This window comes from Chlorocebus sabaeus, chromosome 12 (assembly GCF_047675955.1).
Source record: "Chlorocebus sabaeus isolate Y175 chromosome 12, mChlSab1.0.hap1, whole genome shotgun sequence".
NCBI classification, from domain to species: domain Eukaryota; kingdom Metazoa; phylum Chordata; class Mammalia; order Primates; family Cercopithecidae; genus Chlorocebus; species Chlorocebus sabaeus.
Window position 1 is genome coordinate 103,569,876 of NC_132915.1, and position 17,271 is coordinate 103,587,146.

At 56.9% G+C, this 17,271-nt stretch overlaps 2 protein-coding genes across 2 annotated transcripts; both read left to right on the forward strand.

Moving 5' to 3' along the window:
- The first annotated feature begins 1,194 nt into the window (after positions 1–1,194).
- LCN2 (lipocalin 2) lies at positions 1,195–5,903 on the forward strand. Its single transcript, XM_008006094.3, has 7 exons — positions 1,195–1,451; positions 2,043–2,179; positions 4,040–4,119; positions 4,308–4,427; positions 4,617–4,718; positions 5,550–5,576; positions 5,761–5,903. The coding sequence occupies exons 1-6, from the start codon at positions 1,197–1,199 to the stop codon at positions 5,567–5,569; spliced, it is 714 nt and encodes a 237-aa protein (XP_008004285.1). The 5' UTR covers positions 1,195–1,196; the 3' UTR covers positions 5,570–5,576; positions 5,761–5,903.
- A 6,832-nt stretch (positions 5,904–12,735) lies between these two features.
- BBLN (bublin coiled coil protein) lies at positions 12,736–16,673 on the forward strand. Its single transcript, XM_008006092.3, has 2 exons — positions 12,736–12,961; positions 16,191–16,673. The coding sequence occupies exons 1-2, from the start codon at positions 12,883–12,885 to the stop codon at positions 16,361–16,363; spliced, it is 252 nt and encodes an 83-aa protein (XP_008004283.1). The 5' UTR covers positions 12,736–12,882; the 3' UTR covers positions 16,364–16,673.
- The last annotated feature ends 598 nt before the right edge of the window (positions 16,674–17,271 follow it).

Genomic DNA, 17,271 nt, shown 5'->3' on the forward strand with positions numbered 1-17,271 from the left:
TGGGCAGGCAGGACAGGGCCTGAGGGGGCAGGGATCCAGTGGGGGCCTCTCTAGACTAACCCCAGCTCAGGACTCCCAGGGCCCCTTCCCTGAGGCCCCGCTGCCCCCGAGCCCAGGTTGGGGATCCCAAGCAGCATGTAGGCAGAGCCAGTGAGGTCCCCATTAATCCTATTGAAAGCTCTAAAAGCAGCGAACCCTCAGTCCAGGCTCAGGTCAAGCATCCAGGACGGCCTCAGCCCTCGTGGCTGAGATGGGTGAGCCATCTCTGAGGACACTGTGCAGGGCCTATGATTCATCACTGCCTCCCAAGGATGCCAGTCAGGCCCCCGTTGAGATAACTGCTTCCCTACTGGACAAGGCTGGGACCAGCCATCTCGGCTCCGGAACCCCTGGCCTGGGCTGCTGGGTTCAATGGACAAAGACTGTGATTAGAGTCAGAGGGATGGTCTCAGTGACCTCAAGGATAAGGCCAGATCCTTGCACTCTCAATGACCCAAAGCAACAAGTATCCAGAGCAGCAGTGTGGTGCCTTCACGCCCCCAGCCATCAGCCCGACTCACCCAGGACAGGGACTGTAGCCTCAGCACTCAACCCGTGTGCCCTGTGTGGGGTCCCTTCCCACGGCACTCACAGGAGAGGCGGGGGTCTCTGGGGTCCGCTGGGGTCCCCCCTGCAAATGGGGCAAGGAGCTGTCTCAAGGCCTCTGGAGCACACGCAGGTCCTGGCATGGGGCTCCTGGGAGGGCCATGATTCTGGGCTCCATGAGTTCAGAGCAGATGCCTTCTTTTTCCTTGTCCACTGTCAGCTGCCCCACCCTTCTCTGGCCCTTAAAAGAACCAGGAAACAGCACGTGACCTGTGGGAAGGAGGCATTCATTCTTTCCTTTCTGTGGGCATGGGGAGGGGACCACAGGGCACATACCCCACCCTGGGATCCAGCTGAGCAGGGGAGTCAGAGATGACAGTTCTTCCAGCTCACAGGCCACCGGCCCACACACAGGGCAATCAGAAGAACGGAAGGGCACAAGCAGTGCGCAGAGGGAGTCGTTGTCCCTGCCAGAGGTGCAGCACTCCGGGAATGTCCCTCACTCGCCCCATCCCTCTGTCTTGCCCAATCCTGACCAGGGGCAGAAATCTTGCCAAGTGTTTCCGCGTGAGTTGCTGGCAATTGCCTCACCTTCCTGGTCTTGGCAAAGGATGAATCAGCCCACGCTACAGCCCATAAATAGGGCCACCCAGGTGAGCCTCTCACTCGCCTCCACTCCTGCCAGGCCCAGTAGCCACCACAGCACCTGCTTCCTCAGCCCTGAAATCATGCCCCGAGGTCTCCTGTGGCTGGGCCTAGCCCTGTTGGGGGCCCTGCATGCCCAGGCCCAGGACTCCAGCTCAGACCTGATCCCGGCCCCACCTCTGAGCAAGGTCCCTCTGCAGCAGAACTTCCAGGACAACCAGGTAAGGGGCCAAGAGGGGCACCTGCAGGTGGGGCCCGGGGAAGAGTGGGAGCAGAGGGGAGGAGAGGTGAAGAGACTCAGGAGGAGCGTTGGGCAGGACTCCAGGTTTCCAGGATGCCAGGAGTCCCGGGTCCAGGTTTCAGCTCACTCTGTGCCACCAGGGTCCCTGAAGGAAACCATGCCCCTTCCCCCCATCCCCACCCCCATCCCAGCCTGAACAGACTCCCCCAGGTCCACGTCCCCTCTCCCATAACCCCCATTGTCCAAGGAAGGTGGGAACACTTTTAGTCCCCCCTGCACAGATGAGGAAACTGAGGCTCAGGAAGGCCCACCAGCCATGTGCCTCCTCCTGTAAGGAGATCACCCTCCTCCCTGCCAGACTCAGAACCGCCTCTTCCCCCAGGCCTCCCTTCTAGGCTGATGGCCTCCTGCTCCTGCCCCTTCACCAGTGTAGGTCCAGCCTGGGCCCTGCTGCCCAGCTAGAGGGGCTCGTGGTTCCAGGCTGGGCGGCTCAGAGGTGCCACAGGGACAGAGCTGGAGGGGTGGCTCCTAGGGCCATTCTTGGGCTGTGCCTATCATCTGTCCCCTGCAGTTCCAGGGGAAGTGGTATGTGGTAGGCCTGTCAGGGAATGCAGTTAGCAGAAAAGACGAAGCCCCGCTAAAGATGTACGCCACCATCTATGAGCTGAAAGAAGACAAGAGCTACAACGTCACCTCCATCCTGTTCAGGTGAGGGCTGACCTCTCCTGGGGGTATAAGAGGCAGACTGATATCACAGGCAAGGGATGGCCAAAGCTGAGGGATCCTGTCGTTCACCTCACTGTTCTGCCCGGAATTCATCTGTGTTCATCCTTCCTGCGTTCCTTAGGGCAACGTTTATAGCGCAGACACACAGACAGTGGTAGGGATGGACACGCACAGTCGTTAGAAAACAAGACGGAGAGAGGAGGGGTGCCGGGAGTGGGAGGAGGGGACACCGGATCCAGCCTGGAACCCCACCCAGGGCCTTCATGGAGGGCTTCAGGAAGGTGGTCTTTTTTTTTTTTGAGACGGAGTCTCACTCTGTCGCCCAGGCTGGAGTGCAGTGGCCGGATCTCAGCTCACTGCAAGCTCCGCCTCCCGGGTTTACGCCATTCTCCTGCCTCAGCCTCCTGAGTAGCTGGGACTACAGGCGCCCGTCACCTCGCCCGGCTAGTTTTTTGTATTTTTTAGTAGAGACGGGGTTTCACGATGTTAGCCAGGATGGTCTCGATCTCCTGACCTCGTGATCCGCCTGTCTCGGCCTCTCAAAGTGCTGGGATTACAGGCTTGAGCCACCGTGCCGGGTCAGGAAGGTGGTCTTAAAAGAGCCAACCTGCTTCAAAAGGAAGTGAGGGGTGTTCCCGGCAGGGGCCGGAGTCAGAAAGTGCCCCGCTTCAGGAAGGAGCAAGCCATCACAGGGTCGCCCTGAGCAGAGCTGTGGAGCAGCCTGGCGGGGCAGGCGGCCACACTAGCACGCAGCACAGTCCTCAGGCCCTCCCCCGGCGGATCTGCTGCAGAGCGGCTTAGAGGTGGCTGCAGGGTGGGGAGACTCGGTGGGGTGCAGCTTGGGAGGTCGGGAGACCAGCGAAAGTGAAGCAGGGCCATCACAGGTGGGAGAGAACAGGTGCAGGGTGAAGGGGCAGGGAGCCAGGGATCAGTCGTTCCCAGTGGGTTTCTTTTTTCTTTTCTTTTTTTTTTTTTTTTTGAGACGGAGTTTCACTCTTGTTGCCCAGGCTGGAGTGCAATGGCACGGTCTCGGCTCACCACAACCTCCACCTCAAGTGATTCTCCTGCCTCAGCCTCCCTAGTAGCTGGGATTACAGGCATGTGCCACTATGCCTGGCTAATTTTGTATTTTTAGTAGAGACGGGGTTTCTCCAAGTTGGCCAGGCTGGTCTTGAACTCGCGACCTCAGGTGATCCGCCTGCCTCGGCCTCCCAAAGTGCTGGGATTACAGGAGTGAGCCACCACACCCGGCCTCCCCAGTGGGTTTCTGACTGGCAGCTGAGTGGATTGGGATTAGGGCATTTGTGGAGCAAGGAGCAGAATACAGACAGGTTGGGGAGCTCAGCCCTGGGGTGTCAGGGGATGGGAAGTGGGAGGACTCAAGGATGAGGTCAGGTTTGACCCAAGAGGTAGAGGAACGGTTGGCGTGGAGCAGACTGGAAGTACCAAGGTGGATCCCCAGGAGAGGGTATAGGAAGAGAAGCAGCAAGCTGAGCACAGGGGAGAAATGCAGGGTTGCTGTGGTGGGGGGGGGGGGGGGAGCCACCCAGGGAGGCAGCCAAAGGAAAGAAGGACATGGGGTGCTGGAGGGTCTGAGCAGGGTCCAGGGGCCCCAGGCAGCAGACCCGGACGGACAGCCTGGGATCAGCTCAGGGGGAAGGCCCAGGCCCATCGCGGTTGGGTGGGGTAGGGCCCCTCCAGGTAGTTGGGGATGAGCCATCACAGGTTGGGCCGGACTGAGAGCATCAGAACCCTGCTGCTGCCCTTGCCCCACCTTGTCCGGCACAGGAGGCCCAAGCCTGGGTTGTCTCCCCTCTCACCCACCCATCTCTCCCTCCCAAGGAAAGAGAAGTGTGACTACTGGATCAGAACTTTTGTTCCAGGTTCCCAGCCTGGCGAGTTCACACTGGGCAACATTCAGAGTGAGTCCTGAGTGAGGTGGGGCACTGAGCTGGGGCTCTGAGGAGCTGGGCGGGGGCACAGACCTTGCTGCCCCTCCACACGGATGTGTTGTATGGGGAGAAGCCCGTGCTGATGGGCTGGGGAGGGAGGGGGCAGCTCCCTCCTCCCATCCAGGGCAGGGCTGACCTCTCACCGTCCATGCCTGCAGATCACCCTGGATTAACGAGTTACGTCGTTCGAGTGGTGAGCACCAACTACAAACAGTATGCCATGGTGTTCTTCAAGAAAGTTTCTCAAAACAAGGAGTACTTCAAGATCACCCTCTACGGTGGGTCCTCTCCCATCACCTCGGGGACTGGCTCCTGATCACACTTAGCGGGAGGGGAGGCCGGTCCCCACCTGCAGGAAGAGGTCATGCCATAGACCCTCCGTGAGGAAGGGATCTGAGGCCTCATCCACTCATTCAACGATATTTATGTGGTGTCTACCGGCCACTCACTGGCCATCTTGGTCACAGGGAGAACCAAGGAGCTGACTTCGGAACTAAAGGAGAACTTCATCCGCTTCTCCAAATCTCTGGGCCTCCCTGAAAACCACATCGTCTTCTCTGTCCCAATTGGTAATGGCCAGTGTGGATGAGGGGACGGGGACGTGGGAACTGTTCAGGCGGGATGCTTCCCTGCCAGGGAGGAGGGAGAGGAGAGACTCAGTCCTCAGCTTCAGTCACTGGAGCAGTGGATGGTCCAGGAGCTCCTTGGAAGCCACTCTGGGTCCAGGAAGACTGTGCCCCACCCCAGGGTCTATGGGACTCCCAGGGACCCAGGCCCCAAGTGCTCTTTGCTGGCAGTTTAGCCAGGGTCTGCCCAGATGAGGATTTCAGACCCAGGCCCGAGTATCCATTTCTCAGTCTCACTGGCCTGACACCTCCAGCCACCCTCCCAGGCCCCCTTGTTCTGGGCCATCTTCCCCCACTCTCCCAGGCCTCATCGCCCTGGGTTTTGCTGTCCTGGCTGTCCTTTCTCCCCTGGGGACTTGCTCACCACTGACTTGGGAGCTGTCCTTGACTCCAGGGAGCCTGGCTTGGGCAGGAGGCTCCAGTCAGGCCATTCAGAGAGCCACTGGCCTCCCCCGGACTGAGAGGCTGCCTGGACTAGTAAACAGGCGGGAGACCTGGGTGCCCGAGCAGCCTGGGAGCTGCGCCTCACTCAGGGCTCTCCCTCCCCAGGCCTTTCTCCTATATCCCCTGCCCCGCCGTCTGCCCCTCTGTTGCCCCATCCCTGAAAGGAACTCCCACATCTTCTGCAGCTGGGCCAGGTGGGGCAGGGGCTGCCCAGGGACGGTGCAGAGGACCTGGCAGTCAGGGATCACACACACACACACACACACACACACACACACACACACACACACACACAGAGCTGCCTGTTCTGACGGACTTTCTCCCCAACAGACCAGTGTATCGATGGCTGAGTGCACAGTGAGTGTGTCCGGGCGGCTGGGAGGGGGCTTGTGGGAGGCCAGGATGCAGTGGGCTGGGGGTCTTGGGCCTGCCTTTGCTCTTCCCCCTGCCCCCCCGCACTGCTACTATCTTTATTCTGCTGTCCCCATCTCGGGTGTCTCCCATCTCCCCGCCCATCACCCTCATATCCACCTCTGTCCAGGGTGCCGCCAGCTGCCGCACCAGCCCGGACACCATTGAGGGAGCTGGGAGACCCTCCCCACCGTGCCACCCACCCAGCTGCTCCCCAGGCCACCCCGCTGATGGAGCCCCACCTTGTCTGCTAAATAAACATATGCCCCCAGGCCTCTGAGTCCACACTCTTTGACCCCTGGGCCTTTGAGGAAGGGGAGGGGCAGGGGGCTCCCACTGGCATCACTCCCACGGTTTGCACCCCCAGGATGGAGCCCAGCGAACCCAGCCTGGGTGTTAGGGCTGCAGAGTGAAGACACAAGCCCCCCGTCATCACCAGCAGCTTTGTGGCTGACTGCCCTGAGTCCTTCCCACGTGGTGTAACACCGCACTCCCTCCTGTTATGACATGGAGCCCAGCCCCAGAGCAGCGGCAGTTCTCACATTCTCCTGCCTAGGAGGGTGCCCAGTCCATCGCAGACACGCTGGGCCACACCCCATCAGAGTGTGACAGGGGCATGCGCAGCTGGAGGCTGTTCCAGGCAGAGAGGGTCGGCTCAGCGGGGGTGGTCCCTGCCCCTCTGCCGCCCCCTGTGGGCCCCGTGGGTGAGGAGCCATGTCCATGCTAACCCCGTTTCAGAGTGCTGCCCTTTACTCCACACTCCCCGCCTGATGACATCCAGGCCATGTTGGGGGTGCATTCTGAAGCCAGGGGCAGGGCCAGGGGGAAGTGAGGAGGGGCTATGCCGCCAAGAATCCAGTTCCCCAGGACTCAGAGAGCTCCAGGCCTGCACTCATCACTTGGCTGCCCATGTCAGGCCTGACAAGCCCTTGGTCCCCCACTGGCCACAGAGGCAACCTCTGCAGGTTCACGTCACACACAGGCACTCCCTCCCCAGCCCCTTTTCCCGGTGCAAGGACAGAGGCCAGAGTGGGTGGGGTTCAGCGGAAACCCCATGGACAGACACACCACCCCGTTCACCCTCGGCTGGGCTAAGGAGAGATGCTGGTACTGTGAGCCAGCTCCAGCCTCGGACCCCAAGGAGCAGGACAGGCCTGAGACCCAGGCCCACCAAATGTTGCCAAAGCCTCGGAAGTCTGGTCCAGACTCCTGGAAGAGGCCAACTTGGGGCAGTCCGGGCTTTGAGAGAGGGATGGGACTGTTCCCAAGCCCAGAGAGGCTCTGGGCTGAGAAAGGCACCCAAGGACTGCTAGCTGGCCAAGGGAGTGGACATCGCACCCAGCACGCCTGGCCCTTGGGCTCCAAATGGAGCAGCAGATCCAGTTTCCTAGCCTGGCCCAAGCAAGGCAGCTTCTTGTCGCCCCTGGGCCTGCTGAGCCTTTCAGGATCAAACTCTTAGGGCCTAGAAGGGCTTTGTGTTTCCTTCTGGGTGGCCAGAGGTTTGAGTTTCCTATTGCCACTATTGAAAGAGGCAGGATGGCCAGGCGGGGTGGTTCACACCTGTAATCCCAGCACTTTGGGAAGCTGAGGCGGGTGGATCACCAGGTCAGGATATCGAGACCGGCCTGGCCAACATGGTGAAACCCCGCCTCTACTAAAAATACAAAAAAATTAGCTGGGCGTCGCAGTGCGCGCCTGTAGTCCCAGCTGCTTGGGAGGCTGAGGCAGGAGAATCGCTTGAACCCAGCAGGCAGAGGTTGCAGTGAGCTGAGATTGCGCCAGTGCACTCCAGCCTGGGCAACAAAGCGAGCGAGACTACGTCTCGAAAAAAAAAAAAAAAGAGGCAGGCAGACAAATATCTTGGCAGATAGGGACAAGTCCCCAGTGAAACCCCACCTCTAAGCCAAAGACAGTTTAAAGCCTGAAACCCATGCTACAACTCAAATCCATGGACCAGATTAAGACCCTGTCATCCTACTTGGCATACTTTCCTCTGATTGATCCCCACCCTTCACCTATTTTACATTTTTACATATACCTCCCCATCCCTAATTGTTTTTTTTTTTTTTTTTTTTTTTGAGACGGAGTCTTACTCTGTCGCCCAGGCTCGAGTGCAGTGGCACGATCTCAGCTCACTGAAAGCTCCACCTCCCAGGTTCACGCCATTCTCCTGCCTCAGCTTCCCAAATAGCTGGGACTACAGGCGCCCGTGACCACGCCCGGCTAATTTTTTGTATTTTTAGTACAGACAGGGTTTGCACTGTGTTAGCCAGGATGGTCTCGATCTCCTAACCTCGTGATCTGCCCACTTCAACCTCCCAAGTGCTGGGATTACAGGCGTGAGCCACTGCGCCTGGCCTGTTTTTTTTTTTTTTTAATGACACGGAGTCTTGCACTATCACCCGGGCTGGATGGAGTGAGGTAGTACAATCTTGGCTCATTGCAACCTCCACTTCCCGGGTTCAAGAGATTCTCCTGCCTCAGATTCCCAAGTAGCTGGGATTACAGGTGCCCGCCACCATGCCCAGCTAATTTTTTGTTTTTGTATTTTTAGTAGAGACAGGGTTTCACCATGTTGGCCAGGCTGGTCTCAAACTCCTGACCTCGTGATTCGCCTGCCTCAGCCTCCCAAAGTGCCTAATTGGTTTTTTATACTGTCATGCCCACCTTTGAGTGGTGCCTTTGTTTTAGCCTTTTTTGCATACTGACAAGTCAGTCAGCATGCATTCCCCATTCTGAGTCCAGAAAAGCCCAGGACCCAGTCACACTGAGGGAGAGACTGCCCAACATGGGGTGTGGGACCACCTTCACATCCCCTCTTTGCTGAGAGCTGTTCCATCACTCAACAAAATCATTCTCTGTCCTCCTCACCATTTGATTGGATACAGCATATCCTCATTCTTCTTGGACTCGGGACAAGAGCCTGGGACCCACCAAGTGAGGGTACAAAGAAAGCTGTAACAGTGGTGGGGTTGAGCCGGCTCTGGAGCCACAGGCCAGAGTGGATGACAGGGCTGACATCTGCCTGGGCAGGGATGTCACTGGCTGGGGGTTTCCAGCTGGTAGAATGACCATGAAAAATCCTGTGTCACTATCACAAATCACCACAAACTGTGGGTTTAAAACAACACCTATATATTTGCTTTCAGTTCTGGAGGTCAGAAGTTTGAAACCAGTTTCACTGGGCAGAAATGAGTGTCCACAGAGCTGTGCTCCCTCCAGAGGCTCTCAGGGAAGCTGCTGCCTGCCTTTCCCAGCTTCTCATGCTGTCTTCCTTGCACCCTTTAGCCTCTGGCTCCTTCCTCCTTCAAAGGCAGTGGAGCATTAGCAAATCTCTTTCTCTGCTGAGGGCCTCACTCTCAGTCAAGGAGGGCAGGCTAGGCTGGGCACCACGGCTCACATCTGTCATCTGAGCATGTGGGGAAGCTGAGGTGGGAAGATCACTTGAGCCCAGGAGTTTGAGATCAGCCTGGGCAAGATGGTGAAACCCTCCCTCTATAAAAATAAAAATACTAGCTGGGTGTGGTGGTGGTGCACCTGTAGTCTCAGCTAATACAGAGGCTGAGGTGGGGAGTTTGAGGCTGCAGGGAACTATGATTGTACCATTGCACTACAGCCTGGGCCACACAGCAAGACCCTGTCTCAAAAAAAAAAAAAAATTAAGCTTTAAAAAGGAGGTGAGCCTGACCTGGATGAGAGGCCATTCCCCAAAATTCTTTGGGTGCTGGTTCAGTGTCCTTCTTGCTCTCGCTCAATCTACTTCAGGGAGGAGAAGGCAGGGCTGACCATGTGCAAGTCGGTGGAGACCCTCACAGCAGACTTCAGACTCCACCATGCCCCTGCCTTCCTCAGGTAGAACAGTGAGGGTGGCTTCTGGGACAAGAGAGGATTCCACCCCATTGTCACTGTCTGGGATACACGCTTGGGCCTGATCTGGCATTGAGGATGGCCTGCCCACAGGGACAGCCAGTGTGAGACCAGGTCCAGGCTGCTGCAGCCATGAGACCTCCATGCACTATAGCTACTGGAGTCCCAGTAGGTGACCCCTCTGCCTAGAACGTGGGCCTAATTCTCAGCTGGACCCCTGGTCAGGATCATAGCTCTGGATCCAACCCAGGGGTGACACTTGCCAGCTGGGTGACTGTGGGCAAGCCGCCCTCTCCTAGCTGGGAAGTGGAGTGTGGGATGACAGCAGCTGGGCCGATTATCATGAAGCCTTTCTTGATGAGCAGTCTGTGAAGCACTCTGCCCACGGCCCTCCACCCTCCACTGCAGCACCCACAGGAGGGGGCGGCAAACCTTTCCTTTATTGGAGAATGTGACACACAGTCCTGGGTGGATTTGAGGTGAGCTTGAACTAAGGGTAGCCTCACCCCGTCCTGCTCCTGTCCCAGTTAAGGGGCTCTTCCTAAAATGAACTATTTCTACTTCTCTTTATTAAAAAAAAAATTAAATCTAGCCAGGCATGGTGGTTTACACCTTTAACTTTGTGGGGCTGAGGCGGGGGGATCACCTGAGGTCAGGAGTTCGAGACCAGCCTGGCCAACATGGTGAAACTAAAAATACAAAACTTAGCCAGGCATGGTGGCATACACCTGTAATCCCAGCTACTCGGGAGGCTGAGGCAGGAGAATTGCTTGAACCCAGGATGCAGAGGTTGCAGTGAGCCGACATCACACCACTGCACTCTAGCCTGGGCGACAGAGGGAGACTCTGTCTCCAAAAAAAAAAAAAAAATTTAAACTTTAATTTAATTTTTTTTTTCTCTTTGACTTCTCAAAGTTCAACTTATAAAGGTAGCTCCAGGGGCCAGGCGCGTTGGCTCATGCCTGTAATCCCAGCACTTTGGGAGGCCGAGGCCGGCGGATCATGAGGTCAAGAGATCGAGACCATCCTGGCCAACATTGTGAAACCCCATCTCTACTAAAAGTACAAAAATTAGCTGGGCGTGGCGGCGCGCACCTGTAGTCCCAGCTACTCTGGAGGCTGAGGCAGGAGAATCACTTGAACCTGGGAGGTGGAGGTTTCAGTGAGCCAAGATCATTGTACTCTAGCCCAGCGACAGGGCAAGACTCCGTCTCAAAAACAAAAACAAAAAAGGTAGGTCCAGGAAGGGCGCGGTGGCTCACACCTGTAATCCCAGCACCTTGGGAAGCCAAGACAGGTGGATCACCTGAAGTCAGGAATTTGAGACCAGCCAGGGCAACATGGTGAAACCCCAATTCTACTAAAAATAAAAAAAAATCAGTCGGGTGTGGTGGCATGCACCTGTAATCCCAGCTACTCGGGAGGCTGAGGCACAAGAATTGCTTGAACCCGGGGAGGAGAAGTTGCAGTGAGCTGAGATCATGCCACTGCACTCCAGCCTGGGCAACAGAGCAAGACTCTGTCTCAAAACAAACAAACAACAAACAAACAAAGGTAGGTCTGCTCCAGGCCAAACTTTCTTTCTTTCTTTCTTTCTTTTTTTTTTGAGACGGAGTTTCTCTTTGTTGTCCAGGCTGGAGTGCAGTGGTGCAATCTCAGCTCACTGCAACCTCTGTCTCCCGGGTTCAAGTGATTCTCCTGCCTCAGCCTCCTGAGTAGCTGGGATTACGGGCGCACGCCACCACACCCGGTTTATTTTTGTATTTTTAGTAGAAATGGGGTTTCGCCATGTTGGTCAGGCTGGTCTCAAACTCCTGACCTCATGATCCGCCTGCCTCAGCCTCCCAAAGTGCTGAGATTACAGGCATGAGCCACTGCACCCGGCCTCACATTTAATTTTTTTAATTTTTATTTTTTGAGATGAAGTATCACCCTGTCACCCAGGCTGGAGTGCAAGGGCACGATTTCTGGTCACTGCAACTTCTGCCTCCCGGTTCAAGTGATTCTCCTGCCTCAGCCTCCCCAGTAGCTGCGACTATAGGGGTGTGCCACCAAACCTGGCTAATTAAACTTTTAAAAAACTAATTAATTAATTATTATTTTTAAAGACAGAGTCTCACTCTGTCACCCAGGCTGTAGTGCACTGGTGCAGTCATAGCTCACTGCAGCCTCGAACTCCTGGGCCCAAGTGATCCTCCTGCCTTAGCCTCCCAAGCAGCTGCGACTAAGGTGCATGCCACCAGGTCTGGCTAATTTTTTTTGTACTTTCTGTGGAGACGGGGGGCTGAGTCTCACTATGTTTCCCAGGCCGGTCTCCAACTCCTAAGCTCAAGCAATCCTCCCACCTCGGCCTCCCAAAGCACTGGGATTATAGGTGGGAGCCATCCCGCCTAATGTTCCTGTTTCTCTTGTCCAGAGCTGAAGTCCAGCCTGATTCCCACCCACAGGTTGTAACCAATGAGCCCTAAGAGAAGCGTTGAAGACCAGGAAGGCCCAGATCCAGGGGTAGGGGTGTTGGGTCCTCTGCATTGGGGTGCAGGCAGAGAGGTGAGGAGGAAGGAGACCCTTCGTGACTCTCAGCGAGGCTGTGAAGAGGAATGTCCTGAAGCCACAGGAAGTATGGAAACCCTGTTTCCAAGGCTGGGCCCAGTAGCTCATGCCGGTAACCCCAGCATTTTGGGAGGCCGAGGCGGGTGGATGGCTCGAGCTCAGGAGTTCGAGAGCAGCCTGGGCAACATGGCGAAACCCCTGTCTCCAAAAAATACAATAGCCGGCGTGGTGCACCCGCCTGTAGTCCAGCTACTCTGGAGGCTGAGGTGGGAGGATCGCTTCAGGCTGGGAGGCAGAGGTTGCAGTAAGCCGAGATCACCCCACTGCATTCCAGCCTGGAAGACAGAGCCAGACCCTATCTCAAAAAATAACAAGGAAACCCGTTTTCGATTTCGCCCCAGCGGAGGGGCCGAAGCAGCAGATGGGCTTGGGAGGTCTTCCGCCCCTCCTCCTGGACCTCCCTACTCCTGGGCTTTTCCAGGGGCAGCACCGTGGTGGCCCCGCCCAGCGCCCAGGAGACTGGCGAGGCCGGCGGCGGAATGGGCGGAGTTCGACTGTGAGACAGGTGGAGGTGGGACCCCGGCGGTGGGGGCGGAGTCTGGACGTGGGGCGGGGGCGGAGTTCCGGCTGGGGGGCGGGGCGGGGCGGAGCGAGATCTGCGGGATTCCGGCTTCAGGGGTGGGGCCCCGGCCTCTGGGCGGAGATCTGCTGCCGCGTTCCACCCTTCCGGCCCGGTGTTCTATCCACCGCCTCCACCTTCCATCCGGCGCCGGCTTTCGGCGCGACGGTCGCCGCGTTCCATCGTCGCGCGGCCCTTCGGGCGCCCGAGCCCGCAATGTCGGGCCCCAACGGGGACCTGGGGATGCCGGTGGAGGCGGGAGCGGAAGGCGAGGAGGATGGCTTCGGGGAAGCAGGTGACCCGAGGGGGCTGCTGGAGCAACCTTGCTTTTTCAGGGCTGCCCTCCCGGGAAGGGGAATCGGGATGGGGTCTTGGAAGGGAACAAAGAACCCACCCCATTCCGCCCCGAGTGGGTCCGAAGTTGTAGGTGCTGTCTCGGATGCAGGGCGAGCACCCGCGAGCCGGTCGCCAGCTCCGTGAGAGCTGCGGGTCACCAGTCCCCTTTTACAGATGGGGAAATTGAGGCAGCTTCGGGGACACTCGCCCTTGTGGGCCTTGCTCCACCACTTCCTTCAGTCCTGGGGGGAGACCGAGGCACCTGAGGGAGGCAGGGTTGAGCTTGGCCGGCTTGGCTTAGCGGAGAGGCCGGGCCGGGGCGTGAGGTTGGGGGGGCGCGGGGGCGTCGTTCTGCCGAGTCAGCATCCCCAGCCACCTGGCTTTGCTGGTGTAGCCTCGCAGCCTTGCCAAATGTCAGCAGCTTACAGAGCAGCCTTTTGCGTGCTTACAAGTGCAGGGGTGGGGTGTGGAGAGAGAACCATCAGCTCCCTTCTCACATTCTTCAGCCTCAGTTTCCCCCTCTATAAAATAGGAATAATGATTAGTGTCTCCTGCACCGGGATGTGTCAGCATTAAATGCAAAAAATAAATGGAAAATGCTTAGCAGGTTCTAGCATGCAAGAGTTCAGTAAATGGTTTTTGTCATTATTCTCTTTGGTAAAGATTGGCATGTTAACATACACTGAGGATTTAGTAAATGTGGTGTAAGCATGGCGCATGCTCTTTGTTTTGTTTGGGGTAACAGCTTTATTGAGCTATACAACTTACCCATTTAAACTGTACAGTTCAGTGGGCTTTTGTGTATTCCCAGGGCTGTGCATCCATCACCACAATAGTTTTAGGTAGGTTTGCATTGGGCAATGCTGTTGGGAGCATCAGGAAGAGCTTCCCAGGAGGTCACATTGAGTGGATGCTGGCAGACGGGACTTAGTGGTGTCCCAGGCAGAAGCAAAGGCTTGGAGCTGGGAAGTACCCTTGACACAGATAAAGCCTGGCCTGGAGGGGTGTGGGGCACCTGCCTCCCCAATTCCTCCTCCCAGCCTGTATCCCAGGACACAGAATTCAAAATATTGATAATAATGTCATCCACTAAGTACTTGCTGTGGCCAGATCCTGTCTGAACTCTTTTTTTTTTTTTTTGAATTGGAGTCTTGCTCTGTTGCCCAGGCTGGAGTACAGTGCATGATCCTGGCTCACTGCAACCTCTGCCTTCCGGGTTCAAGCGATTTTCATGCCTCAGCCTCCCGAGTAGCTGGGACTATAGGTGACTACCACGCCTGGCTTTTTTTTTTTTTTTTTTTTTTTTGAGATGGAGTCTCGCTCTGTTGCCCAGGCTGGAATGCAGTGGCCGGATCTCAGCTCACTGCAAGCTCTGCCTCCCGGGTTTACGCCATTCTCCTGCCTCAGCCTCCCGAGTAGCTGGGACTACAGGCGCTCGCCACCTCGCCTGGCTAGCTTTTTGTGTTTTTAGTAGAGACGGGGTTTCACCGTGTTAGCCAGGATGGTCTCGATCTCCTGACCTCGTCTTGGCCTCCCAAAGTGCTGGGATTACAGGATTTTTATATATTTTTAGTAGAGACAGTGTTTTACCATGTTGGCCAGGCTGGTCTCGAACTCCTGACCTCCGGTAATCCACCCTCCTTGGCTTCCCAAAGTGCTGGGATTACAGGCATGAGCCACCACGCTGGCCACTGTCTGAACTCTTGATATGTTTGAATCCTCACAACCACCCAGTTATTTTCCCTTTTTTCCAGAAAGGTGCAACAACTTGCTGGTGTAAAGCAGAGCTGGAATTCAAACCCAAGTGCCCCGACCTCCAAGTCCAATCCTGAGTTTCGACTCTGTTACCAACCTGGAGGATCCTGGGCAGGTTCCTTCGGAGGCCTTGGTTTCCCTAGCTGTATACCACGAGGGGGTTGGACTTTAAGATGCAGCCAATTTCCCGAGACTCTGTCCTCTGTGAGGGTGGCTGGGAACGGGTGCCCTTTCCCAGAACACAGGCACAAGTGCACCCATAACCCAGATAGGCTCCTCCAGCTCCTCCACTGGCTGCTTCCCCCTTGGTCTCAAGCTGGCAGCTGAGTGTATCTGAGTCATGGGCTGGCTCAGAACTGGGTCCCGCAGTGGGCACAGGCCCAGACCTTGAGTCCTCAGGGACACTGTGTTGCTGAGCAAGGCAGCTCTGGAGTGGCCGTGGAGGGGAGGGAGTGATGGTTTCTAGTGGAGACCAGGGAAGACTTCTTGGAGGAGGCATTTTGAGCTGGTCCTTGAAGGGCTGTTGTGGTTGAGGCATTCTAGGTTGCAGGGATAGTTGAGCAATGGCGGAGAGGCTGGCAAGTCAGAGGCTTCATTCATTCACTCACTCAGTCATTCAACAAATGCTTATTGCAAAACTGTGAGGGTACAAAACAGGGAGCCAGCAGCGAACACAGGACCATTCACCTTTCATGGGGAAACAGAACAGCACTCAGATAAGCACAGCAGTCAATCCTGGAGAGGGTCGTGGAGGGCTGAGGAGGGCTAGGGGCTCAGCATAGAGGCCTGATCCAGTCTGGGGCATTGGGTGGGCTCCCGGTGGTGACATCCATACTGAGACTTGAAGGATGAGTGGGACTCATCCAGGAGGAGAGGAGGGAAGGAAGGTGGGAGGACCCAGCACATTCCAGGCAGAGACAGCAGCATGTTCAAAGGGCCTGAGGTAGGTAAAGGCAGGTGTGAGAGAGGAAAGGAAGAGGCAGGGAGGCAGGGCTAGCTAGGAGGCAGGGGCTGGGAGACTCCGCTGGGTGTTTTACCCTGAGGGAGCCACAGAAGGGCTGGCAAACAGGGCCCATCTGGGGACAGGGGCCTTGAATGCCCAACTCAGGAATGTGGGCTCTGGCCACTAAGCAGCTGCTGCAGAAAGTGCAGAGACTTGGCACCTGGCCGGACTTCCCATGTAGGACACTGGCTCGCCACCCTGTGACCACCCTAACCCTAGAAGAAAGGATGCAGTACTCAGGTGTCATTAATTCAAAGCCATTCCTCTTTTGGTATCCACCCATTTTCTAGATGGTGACACTGAGGCTCAGGAAGGAGTAGGGACTTGCATAAAGCCCTTTGGGAAGCAGGCTGGGAAATGGTGGAGGGAGGGTGGCCATTAGCCCCAAGGAGACACAGGATCTGGGCTCTGTCTTTCGCCTTCCTCCCAGAATACGCTGCCATCAACTCCATGCTGGACCAGATCAACTCCTGTCTGGACCACCTGGAGGAGAAGAACGACCACCTCCACGCCCGCCTCCAGGAGCTGCTGGAGTCCAACCGGCAGACACGCCTGGAGTTCCAGCAGCAGCTCGGGGAGGCCCCCAGTGATGCCAGCCCCTAGGCTCCGAGAGCCCCCAACCGGGACCCAACCCTGCCTCCCTGGGCTAGGCTCTGGCCTGGGTATTCACCTCCTGGCTTAGACACCTTCTCAAGGGCTGGTCTTCAGGGTCCCCTGGTGGGTCTGCCTACCTGGACCACCCTTCCTGCCTGGGCCTCCCCTTGGCCTACCTGGGCCAGCCCCCACTGCCTGGCATCCCCTCCTGGGGCCAAGAGTGGGGCTTGCAACCCACCCACTTGCCTGCCCACCCAACTCCTGGGCACTCTCCACTCTGCCCAGGCCTTGAGTGTCCACATTAAATGGGTCTCCCACACCACTGTGCCTCTTTCCTCTGTATCCCAGGACGAGAACCCCAGGAGCTGCTGGAGGTGAACAGGGCCATGTAGGTGTTCAGGTGTTGATCATGTACTGGCGGTTCAGAGGCCAGGTGGCGGGGCTGGGGTTCTTGGTCACCTGTACTTCTGGACACAGAAGGTGCAGGTGAGGGCAGGGCTTCCTCCCTAGCTGGTACATTGCTGGCCAGCAGCTGCGTCCTAGCCCAGAAGCCCAATTGAGGCTGCTGGACAGGCTGTGGGACCTTGTGTGATGCTCTCAGCCTCTCTGGGTACTAAGGCCTTTTGCCAAGACAGCCAACACCAAGACATGCTATGCAGCCTCCGCATTGCCCTCCTACTCCTGGCCTGTCTCCCCAGTAACAGGGTTGGTCTGGTCATTTATCTCTCTGGGTCTTTCTAATGAGGAAACAGGAGAAGTGAAGGGCCAACTCAGCCCGGGCCCCATCCACCCATGATTCATCTTAGGGCCGCCTGACCAGGAGGGCGGGGTGCCTGCTAGTGAACCAAGAAGAGAACCAGAGGGCCTGAGCAGGAAGGACCCCACTCCTGCACTCCAAATGGTGCAGCTGGAGAGAC